Source organism: Lissotriton helveticus, chromosome 2_1, assembly GCF_964261635.1.
Source record: "Lissotriton helveticus chromosome 2_1, aLisHel1.1, whole genome shotgun sequence".
In the NCBI taxonomy this organism is placed as follows: domain Eukaryota; kingdom Metazoa; phylum Chordata; class Amphibia; order Caudata; family Salamandridae; genus Lissotriton; species Lissotriton helveticus.
The window spans coordinates 1,188,781,091-1,188,792,909 of record NC_136059.1 but is presented as its reverse complement, the minus strand read 5'-3'; the positions used below and the strand labels follow the sequence as shown (position 1 = coordinate 1,188,792,909).

The 11,819-nt window shown below is 49.0% G+C and overlaps 1 protein-coding gene across 1 annotated transcript in view; it reads left to right on the top strand.

Moving 5' to 3' along the window:
* The first annotated feature begins 2,022 nt into the window (after positions 1 to 2,022).
* Positions 2,023 to 11,819, top strand: part of LOC144818543 (alcohol dehydrogenase 1A-like) — a 361,679-nt gene continuing 351,882 nt past the window's right edge. The window contains exon 1 of the mRNA XM_078676062.1: positions 2,023 to 2,142. Within this exon, the coding sequence (XP_078532188.1) occupies positions 2,125 to 2,142 (18 nt within the window). The 5' untranslated portion in view covers positions 2,023 to 2,124. The remainder of the gene's footprint in view (positions 2,143 to 11,819) is intronic.

Genomic DNA, 11,819 nt, shown 5'->3' with positions numbered 1-11,819 from the left:
ATCAGTAACAACATGGACAAAAAGATAAATATACAAATGAAATAAGTCCATATATTTTAAATCTGTATTAAATGGATTACATTTGTCACATTGGATGGAAAAGCTAGGTGCAGGTCTCACAAACATGTATATTATTTACTCCTCGTTAACTGATTGTTTCGAGATGAGTGCATGATACAATTTCCAGTTCTGCCTCATAAAGGGGGGAGATACTGTGAGGTAATGAGGGGCGGGATCATTCAAAATATAAAATGACACAAGAGAAAACCTCTCGCACCATGGATATAATTGCATATTTCAGAAGGCCCCCTTATCTTTCCGTGCCATTATTGTGCTACCTTAGGATGACATTAATACTTCGTAATTTGTTTTAACATAAATCCTCTTATCAGTATCCCACACGCACATGCTAAGAGACACAGGACAATCTTTTTTGTGTGTAGGCTCTTTACTCACCAGAATTATGTTAAGTTTAAAACACAACACATATAGTAACCATTACATCACATGACACTACAATGCATGACACTACAACGCATGCCATTACAATGCATGTCATTACAATGCATACCATAACAACGCATACCATTACAACGCATAGTACCCTTACACTATCCAACACTTACCCTACTGTTGCAGCCCCTGGAGTTAGAATAGTAATTTTTACCCCTACACTACCCAACACTTACCCTACTGTTGCACCACCTGGAGTTAGAATAGTAAATGTTACCCCTATACTATCCAATAATTACCATAAATGCAATGTAGTGGTATGTGTTGTAATGGTATGCGTTGTAAAGGTAGTATGCGATGTAATGGAATGCATTGCAAATGTAGTTTCTTAAAATGCGATGTCGTGTCATGCGATGTAATGGAATGCGTTGTAAAGGATGTTGCGATGTGAAAAATGTGTTGTAAAGGCATGCGTTGTAAAAGTATGCTTTGTAACTTCATACAACCAATGGTATAGTCACCAAAATGCAGTACAGTGGAAAATATATTGGGTTTGCTCCAAGTAGGAGTGCATTGCAGTCCTGGCTCTACTGATTTAACCAACTGTTTGATTCTGGGCAAATAATTTTGTCTCTGTGCCCCTTCCACTGATTTGACAGCAGGGCAGCACTTTGAAACAGCTTTCATGTGAGAAATAGACATTAAAAGATTACTCCCCGGAAAGGTAGAGGTGGGGAGAAGATGTGGCGTTACTTCAGGGCTGCTGAATTTTGACTGTGTCTCATCCTGTGATTCTCGCAAGTCACTTAATCACACTGTGCCTAAAAAAAGGAATATGTCCATGTTTCACGTAACTGGTGCTCACGTAAAGCACTCCAATACCTTTCGGTCAAGTTTGCGCTATATAAAAAGAGCAGAAGAAAACGGGTTTCATTTACACATTGAAAGCTATTTGCATTTAAATTACGGAAGGTGCTCCTGATCCTTCATGGTGCATTACCCCCTCGTGTGCTACAACGCCTTCTTTTCTGCCACTGACAAGCATCTCTTTCGCAGCTCATCAGCATCTGAAAGAGTGAGAGTTGCTTGTTTTTATAAATGTTAAAACTGTCAGGCCCCAAAATGCGTGCTAATTGTCACTGGCGTGGGGAGTGGACAGCATCCTTAATCACAGCTCAAACCTGGCAAATGCAGAAGGGCCTCGCGCGACACGACACATGGGGCTGCAAGGCCCAGGGGGAAAGGGGCCCCCTCCCTGGGGGTTAACAGCCATTGCCAAGGGCTGCGAGGCACAGGGGAGGGGGGCCTCTTCCGCTATTCATACACAAGCCTGTGAAGCCCAGGGGAGAGGCAGCCCTTCCCTGGGCCACGCAGTGCTCACCACAGGCGCGAGGCCTAAGATGTGGTGAGGAAACACTTTTGCGAGGCCCCCTGTTGATGGGCTGAGCTCGGGGCCCTGGGCAGCCGCCCATGCTGCCCATGCCTAGCGCCGGCCCTGAGTGCGAAGTCCAAAGCCAGAAACACTGCACGGTCTGCGCCACAAGAGGGGGCGGGTCCGCAGAGCTCAATAGGGCACTCAGAGGCGGCCGCGCGATAAGAAAGCAGAGCTGTATCGGTGAGCCACCTGTCTTCTCCTGCAAGTAAGGACGTTCTGGGGCACAGCAGACAATCATGGACGCCTATGGGAAAGTAAGGAGCACAGCTCTCTTAGAATTGTCCCGCCCCCTTCCCTGGTAGCAAATCCCCACCGCCCACGACGCACAGCTAATGCTGAATGTGTTGCTTCGTTCCGGGTCATTTGAGCCACAACTCAGCTCTGTGGCACCACTTGGTGCACAGTTGGTTCTCTCGAACATAGGTTTAGGCTACAAAAACGCACCTCACTCGCATGCATTTGCAAGCGATGGGATGGCCTGAGTACAATACATTTGGCATGAAAAGCATGGATATAGAAAGGGGACTGGAACGCTCTACTTTCGTGTTCCTTTATATAAAGTTCGATGTTAGGGTTTATAGAATAAAGATTTAGCTTTCCTTAGGGTATCAGAGGGAGAATATACGAGGTTCTTTGAAATTCATTATGTAATATCTGCAGAAGATAGTTTGTGCATTTTCTTTAGCGTTCGATCATATGAGGTCGGGCTGAGACGGAGAGAGTTTGTTTGCTCATAGATGCAGACACTGCAGAAGGGCGTGGGACTCTGAAAGCGCATGTGTGATTCAACAAGTTTCATTATGCCTTAAGGATGCGCCCTAAATTGTCGCATGTCACTCAGGCAGGAGTGGCCTCCCCAAACCTGTCTTATTTGTTCTGCATTGATCATTTGAATAACCGTCAAGTACCAAAATGCAAAAAAATGAAACCAAGTCAATCTGCCCCGTTGTTGAAAGTGCTTCTTAACAGAGATAATCCCTCTGCTGCTGCTACAAGTGTCACAGGTTAAGGGACGGGTTGCCCTGTTATTTAAAGTGCATCAGTTTGTATGTGTCTCTACCGCTGTAGCTTTAGGTCTGCAGTGGGAGTGACACTTCTGTTGGCTGTAGGGATTACACTTCTGTGGCTACTGGAGTGTGGCCCGGCTTTAGCTAAGCACTTTAGCTCGAGCTTGGGCTTGTTCACAAAGCAGGTAGAGCTGACTTCTTGGCACAGTAAACAAATGTGTAAGGACTAGGGAGAAGAATACAAATCTGCATTCGTATCTGCTCCTTTTTGGGGACCAGAAAGCGACGAGCAGCAGCGCTGTGAACGCAGGCTTCAAGTGGGCCGGGTCCTGCCGGTGAAAAAGCAACTGTTTAGACGAGTCCCTATCCGTCTCTCCGTTTTTGCCCTCACCTTCAGGGTCAAAAGCACATCTTCACTCTGCAGCAGTACCATCCTTCACTGCTTTTGATGTAACTTCCAAGAAACTGGTTATAGTACTTTCACAGTCTCATCATTTCAGAACTGAAGCATTTTCAACAAAGAAGCCATAATTGGTGCTTATTTATCTTATTCAGCTAAATCCCACTGACAAAGTCAATAGTCCTGGCTTTTTGTAGGTGTAATGTTACTTTTATTATATGTCTGGATGCAATGACAGAAGCAGCAAAATACCAGACACACTGAGCACAGAGTTTTAGCTTAAGTGTTTTTTAGGCTGTGCCCTTAATCATATCGACCACCCCCTTCGAGAGACCGCCCAATTTTGTCATCCCACCTAAAGCCCTGCGTGAATGTGTCAGCAACTTTAAACCATAACCCCGAATAAAGAGTAGTGACAGAGTTTGAGGTTCCACAACCCTGAATGAAGAGTAGTGACAGCGTTTGAGGTTCTGCCGCATCCAGTCAGTCTCCAGGCGTCGGGCACGGTAGGCAAGATTGACAGGACATCCCTCTGTGAGCAGGAAGTGGAGCAGTGGTGAGCCATAGACTGGGCAGTGTTTGATCTCTCTCACTGTGATTGGGCCCAGAGTTATTCACACATCTCTTCCCTAGGTACATTACTCCACTGAGCACTCTGGTTGGTATTAGAACCTGCAAATTGCAGGCTCTACAGCCCAGGGGGCCAAAGTTGCATAAACAAATACATTTACAACATTAAAAGAAAGGGATTTAGGAGTGCTGTTGCAACCAATGCCAGAAGGTTGAAAACAGGCTGCACCTGAAAGAAAACAGAAAGTCCTCCTAGTTGGAGGATGTTTTTTGGGAGGGATGGGCCATTGTAATGGAAAGACAGAACAGCTTTTCAAGGTTTTGGGTAAATGGCTATGCACAGGGTAAACCTCACTATATAAGGAAAGGGATGAGGAGGTAATGATGGTTACAAAGGTTGGATCTCTGAGTCATGTATAGAATAAATAAGATGGGAGCCAGAACGCATCCATGCTTTTTCATGAACTGTGGAAGGCGGTGTCAATGACGTCTCCTGTGATTCATTTTCAGTTGAGCCAAGGTACTTGAGTACAGTAGTTAAACCCACCTTTAGCAAAGTGAAAGGAAATACTTCTTTTTGCATGTTCACCCCTCACATTTTTGGACTGGTGCTGCTGGTATTTGGATTCTGAGAGTGCATTGAGGCCTGCTGACCAGACTTCAGTGCTAGTGTTTTAACCCATTACCAAGTGTATGTCGAATTGGCTCTCTCCAATTAACAGAGATTGTCTTACTTATAAGTCCCTAGTATATGGTACCCAGGGCATGTAAGGCAGATTGTCCATCCTGGGTTGCAGCACTGATTGTGCCACCCTGTGTGTGACAAAGTACAAAATAGCTCCCAGCCTGCCACTTGAGATTGGAAGGGCAATATTTATTTATTTATTTATTTATTTAATGAGTTTTATATAGCGCTGGCTAGACCTGTAGGTTTCAGAGCGCTTTACATTCGGTTACTGTTAGAACTGGGATTTTCTGGTTGGCTAAGGCTGACACCAAAGCCAGGCAGAAACCACCATTCTAGTCAGGGCAAGGGAGTCACACGCCAAGATAACCCCTGCTCACCCCCTTGGTAACTTGGCACGAGCAGACAGGCTTATCCCGGAGGCAATGTGTAAAGCATTTGTGCACGCACACAACAGCAACAACATCCTAGGCACACCACAAAAGGAACTCCACACAAGGTTAAATAAAAATAACTTTTGTATTGTCAAAACACATCAGATAGTAATCACACATGTACATTGTGCCAACTGGCACGGGCAATATTCACAAGGGATTATTTACAGGACAGGGCCACATGGGCCACTGTCAGAATCAATACTTTTAGAACTAGAAATACTTGTTAGAAATAGCACTTTGTAGATCATAGAATAATAATCAATTTAGCACACAACCAGTAATCACTGGTAACAGGTAAGTACCACCTACACAACCCTAACCACCTTAGGAGAATATTACGCAGGGAACCTGGGCTTCACTAGCACACCTGTACTAGAAAGAACAACCACCTAAGTATCACCATACCTGTAGGGGTATAAGCATGAACATATTACACATGATGCATCACAACATTCAGAGGTGTAGGGAAGGAAAACACATGATGCATAAACAGACATTCAGCGGTGTAAGAACAAGGCACATGATGCATCAAAACACATTCAGAGGTGCAGGGAAGGAAAACACATGATGTATAAGCAACACATTCAGAGGTGTAAGAAAACACAATTGCGCAAAACATCACCTCAGGCAATTACTAGCATAAACATAGCAAAATCACATTAGGGCCTTACGCCCCATCCACATACCAGCCCCCTGGCCAACTGGCCATCCAACAAGGGGACTCAAAAGCCCTGTGTCCAGAATGTCAGGGCGCGCTGCCAATGCAGCGCCAGTCAGGGGTGCGCCACCGGCGCAAACCTAAACGTTGCAGCTGCCCACTAATTGCTGGGTAGCTGAGAAGGCCTGGCACCTCTGTGCCATCTCTGTCCCTCCCAGGGACTCTCTCTTTCAAATTGCGCCTAAACGGTGCAGCTGCCCACTACTTGCTGGGCAGCCGTGTCTCAGGTAAGGCAAAGGGGGGCACGGGCTTTCACTAGTCTGTAGGAACAACTAACTGTGCCCCCTGGAGCCCTTTGGCTCTTCAAAACACGACATGGTCCCTGGTGGAGCCACTCAGGCTCTGGGAAGAAGTATGCCTCCATACGTGGGAGCCACGGGGCTCAGAAAATAAGCATGGCCCTCGTGAGAGCCCACAGGCTCTACAAATAACTTTGCCCCATTAATAACGGTGGGGCGGCCCACTGCCATCGGGGGCCGCCCTGAGTGCACCTCTGCCATCGTGGAGCGCACTGGCTCCTGCCTAGAATGTGGGCACCGGAGGGGGGTGGGCACCGACAACGTGCCCCGACACCACCCCCCTTGTAAATATCAAAGTGTGAGCCCCTCTCTGCTTCCTGAAACAACATGCCATCGTTGGGGCCCGCAGGCCCAGAGACAGAACCTACCCCCTACAAGGCAGTGGCACGATCAGGAGTCGGGGGAGCCCCAGTCACCGGGCTCCTCCGTGTGTTTCCATTGGGTCTGCGCCCCCTCCCACAGCCGTTTAAACTCACCGGCTCTCTCGTGGGTCGCGGCGTGTCTCCTCTCAGCTGCGGGACCGGCCTCCGCTTCCCGGTCTCAGTAGTGCAGCGCTTCACTCGGCGGTGGCAGCGGATGGGGCTCTCTCACTCCCGAGAGCCTCGCGGGGAGGCTGCACCGAGAACTCCATTAGATGCTGCAGGGCTCCCCCAGCTCACGGGAGCCCTGCCGCCCAGCCGCCATGCTCCTTCTACCTCCCTGCGGCACAGCTTCCGGTCCTGCCGTCACAGGCCAACTCGCCTGACTTCCGGGGCGGCCGCGGCCGGGCTGCAACAAATCTGGGACACAACGAGGGGTGGGCACCCTCGCAATAATAAAGCGAGGTGGGCACTCGCTTGGGGGCATAAAAGCGGCACCAGGTCCCTGGCGGGGTGGCCATCTGCCAGGGGTACAAAACCGGCAGATCAAGCGCCCCCAGGCGCTGAAGGGAGAATAAAGCGCTCCCAGGCGCTAGTGGAGAAATAAAGCGCTCCCAAGCGCTAGGGGCCAACTACAACGCTCCCCAGCGCTATAAATCCAGTTCAGGGATAAGAGAGGTGGAGCACAGCAGCTCCCAACAAAGAGAAGTCCTCCAGCTCCCCCAGGAAAGTCCATCAGGTGTCCTGGGGCTGGGCAGGGCCCAGGGAGGCAAGCCTTCCCCTGGGCCCAAGCAGCAGCACGCCCCTGGCAGGATTCAAGTCAGAAACAAGAAAATTTTGGAAGGGGACACAGCCCCTTTTTATACAGTGAATTCCTTTGTCTAAAGGTGCAGGGTGGGGGGAAAACCCGGCGCAGCTGGTTTGGGAGCCCCCTTGATGAACTCTGCCACCCCTCCCATTCACTTGTCAGGCTAGGGTCATCAGTCGCACCACAGGGGGCGGAGCCAGCATTGTGTGGGGAAAGCCCAGCCCTATTCAGGACCCAGGTGCACCCCTCCCCTCACATCAGCATGCTAATCTCAGCACTCACCACTGGGCAGACCCATCCAGACTCCTGGAGCCAGGCTCCAGCCAATCACGTGTCAGCACACTCACTACACATGCACACCCATGTCTAGAAGTGGCACTTCCACACTAGACACATTCATGCCGCATACACCATTACGCAGCATTCAATCTCACGAGTTCGCAGATACCAAACTCGACCCTGCACTCCCCACAACTCAGGAACTACCATGGTCACACATATTCCCCATGCATTCCTATGGGAGGGCAGGTCACTCTCACACATACACAGAGAGCTCACGCACTTTACACTGTACCACAGTGAAAAAGTGCACAGAGGCCTAAAATCACCAACACCAGGTTACAGAAATAGGCTAAGAAAAAGCAAAAAGTTTCGGGGTGAACCTGCCAAAAAGGGCCAGGTCCAACAGTTACACATTACAGAAAATGATTATTACACATTACGTCAAAAATAAGCAATACATTGAAAGAGGAAAGAAAGGTGAAAGAAGTAGGGAGGAGGGGAGGAAGGGAAAAAGTGAGAAGGGGGAGGATGAGGACAAAGACGGCAGGAGAGACGAAGGGAAGTCTGCCCAAAGACCGACTGGGTAGGTGACGTCCGAGGAGAGAATCCACAGCCTGACTCCCCTTTAGCTAAACAAGGTAGCTCCATCGGGCATCAGTCAAATAGCTAGGTCTCAACTGACGAGGGAAAGTTCACGTAAGAAAGTCCAGTGGATAAACAGGGTGGGAACTATGAGCAAGGACGGGTGAGGGCAGGGTTAACAGCTGGAAAGAAGCGGAGAGTAGAGCGGTAGGGGGTAGGGTGAAGGGGGAGGAGGGAGATAAGGTCAGGAAAGATGCAGGAGAGTTTGCCCAAGGACCGGCTGGGTAGGTGATGGCCAAGGAGGGAATCCATAGTCTATCTCCCCTTTAGCTCGCGAGGTAGCTCAACCGGGCATCAGTCAAAATGGCTGGGTCTCAACTGTATTAACAGCGCCTTAACGGCATTGGGCAACTTGCTGTTCTATTTAAGTTTATATCCTTTCATTTCATGGCCCGACTTGGCCATTGAAACCAATGGCAAAGCCCTCACTTCCCTTAAAAGTTTAAGTAATTTTCCCTGAAGGAAGGCTGTTAGAAATGGGGGTCACTAGTTGGCAGGGGTAGGTACCACTGTCCAAATAGGGACCCTTGCTTCTAGTCAGGGTAAGGAGGAAACCCTCTGAGATAACCCCTGCTCACCCTCTAGGTAGCTTGGCACGAGCAGTCTAGGCTAACCAGAGGTAATGTGTAAATTATTTATACCAACAGTAACACAGTGAAAACACCACAAACTGACTCCACAACAGTTAGAAAAATAAAAGTATTTAATCTAAACTACACAAGACCAAAACAACAAAAATCCAACATACACAGTTCAAGAATATGGTTTCAAAAGAGTTCTTAAGGTTGTGATAAAGTTCTTTAGGTTGCGATAAAAAATCTTTAGGTTGCGATGAAAATCTTTAGGTTGCGATCAAAATAATCCACAGTTACGTGAAAAGTTCACAGTTGCGTCACGTTTAGCTCACAGTACCTTTAGTTGCGACAAAGTTCCAAAAGCAGAAGCTGGTGCGGTGGAAAACAAGCGATGCGTTGCTCCTGAGACTCTGGGGAGGCGTTTGCGACAGCCCCGCTGCAACAGCGGGCGTGTTGCGACGAAGCCGGTCTGTATGGGGAGGAAGGCCACTTGTATGGATTCCTATTCCGTAGGAAGTTTGCTTTCGCAAAGGCACGATGCGACGATCTTTGGGGTTGCGACGATCTCCGGGGCGACGATGCACGGACCAGCGGTGATCTTCTCTCTCGCAGCTCCTCGATGCGATGGCTTCGGCGATGACTCTCGCAGCGACGTGATGCGGTCCGCAAGCAGGCGGTGCGGCGATCTAACCCAGCGACGACAGGCTCTGCGATGACACTCGCAGCGATGTTAGGCTTCCCGCACCGATCGGGTGCATCCCACAAGCGAAGGATGCGACGGCTCTGACAGCGGCAACAGTCGCTGCGATGATCTCGACCTTCGTAGCGGCGGGAATCTCCTCGCACTGTCGAGGATGCGCTCCACAGCGAGCGATGCGATAACTTTTCTGTACCAAAGTCTTTCAAGCTTAGTTTCCAGCTCCCCAACACAGGTACTACTTCCAGAGGCACCACACAGGGACCAAGCACTCCAGGAAGGATCAGAACTCTCTCAGTAGAGCTCAGGGGAAGCTGGGGGTGATGTCCTTTTGTTCCTGGGACTTCAGAACAGGGAGCCAGCTCTTCTCAGACCCTTGGAGAATCCTTCAAGCAATGGGACACAGCACAAAGCAAAGTCCTTCCCCTCTCCTTGGCAGCAAAGCAACAGCAGGGCAATCCAGCAGAGCAACAGCTGGACAATCTTCCTTCTTCACTTTCAGCTTTCTCTTTGGCAGAGGTTCCTTCTTGATTCCAGGATGATCTAATTTTCTGTAGTCAGGGGTCCTGTACTTATACCCCTAAAAGTCTTTGTTCCCTTTGTGCAGGAGGGCTCTGAGCCCGGTCTGAACCAGTTCTGGGTGTTCCTTGAGCACTTCCTGGCCTCTCCCTTCCTTTCAGAGAGAGGGGCAGGGTCGTCAGCCGCCCAGCAGGAGGTGGAGCCAGCATTGTGGAGGGAAAGCACAGCCCTGGAGCACTTTGTTGACATGATTCCTTCTCTCCTTTCACAGTGCAGGGCAGAGACATCAGACGCACCACAGGGGGTGGAGCCAGCACTGTGGGGGGCGGGCACAGTCCTATTCAGGCCCAGGTGCTAACTCCTTCCACCACTCAAGTTGCAAATGTAGTCATTCAGCCTAGGGCTGACTCAGCCAGACTCCTGGGGAATCCCCAGCCCCTGTCACTCTCAAACCAGACAGCCAATCCACAAACAGGCCAAGGCACACAGAAAGGTCAGACAAGAGAACAGCAACTTTCTAAAAGTGCTATTCACAGGAGTTAAAAACCACCTTTCCTAAAAGATGTGTTATTAAATTTTGAGTTCAGGGATACTAGACTTTTATGTCCTATCTTGTTCCCATGGGAAGAAATGCTGGTAGCCACTGTAGCCAGCATCCCCCATGATAGCCTATGGAGCAAGATAGCCTTGCAGCAGTGAAAAACGAAAATGGCTGTAATTCACTGCCAGAGCATGTCACCTGCACCAGTACATGCTCTACCTTTCACATACACTGCACCCTGCCCAGGGGGGGTACCTTGAGCCTTCCATAGGGAAGATTAATGTGCACAAAAAGGGAAGGGTTAGGCCTGGTCAGTGGGGACACTGACCAGGAGGACATGGCAGTTCACAGACTGCACACAGGCACTGCGGTGGCAGGCCTGAGACACCATTTTAGGGCTACTCATGTGGGTGGCACAATCAGTGCTGCAGGCCCACTAGTAGCATTTGTCATCACCAGCCCTGGCACACCCAGTGCACTTTACAAGGGACTTCATGGTGATACAAATATGCCAATCATGTATATCCAATTACAATACAATTTACACAGAGAGGATATGCACTTTAGCACTGATCAGCAGTGGTAAAGTGCGCAGAGTCCTATTGCCAACAGCCACGGGTCAGGAAAAATAAGGGAGGAAGAAGCAAAAAGTTTGAGGATGACCCTGCAAGAAGGGCCAGTTCCAACAAAGGCATACTGAGCCCTAAGGCAGAAAGCTGTATAATATTAAGTCCGATATTTTTTATTTATATATGTTGTGACAGCAACACTTCAAATTCTCATTTTGCTGCGTGAGAGTTAGTAGCTCCATTGACTAACACAGAGTTGCCGATGACCACTCAGCCCAGCTAACTTCTGAACGGGACTACTGAAATGGGAACTGTAAGGTATCAAATTAATCTTGGCATTACTCCCGACTTGATGCTCAAGTCAAATTTAATGTCACTTTTATAGAAATGCAACTTTTAGGAAAGTTGCTACTCTGTGACTCCATTTTTCCAATGGCCTCACATGGTCAATGGTCACCAGACATCTTTGTGGTGGTGTCAATGACTTCCAGGCTTAGAAACAATAGCAGCCTGCTAAAGGGTGAGGTGTTACTTCCCCTTCGCAGGAAGCCCCATAAAGCGGGCTTCAAAGGCAAAATCGCCTTTGATTTGGTGGGAAAATGGCGATCAAACCCCTGAGGGCTGCCTTTTATTTGGGCAGACTTGCTGGTGGTGGGAACGGAGAGGCAAGACCAGTGCCCAAACCAGTTTTCCCATGGGCGTTCAGTCCACAGGTAGCCACATCTCCAGGGTGGGCTACCAATCTCCTAACATCCAAGGAAGGGTTCAGAATTCTTGAGATCGGTCAGAATAGTGCACTCTGGGAGTGCTAGATGCCACACAT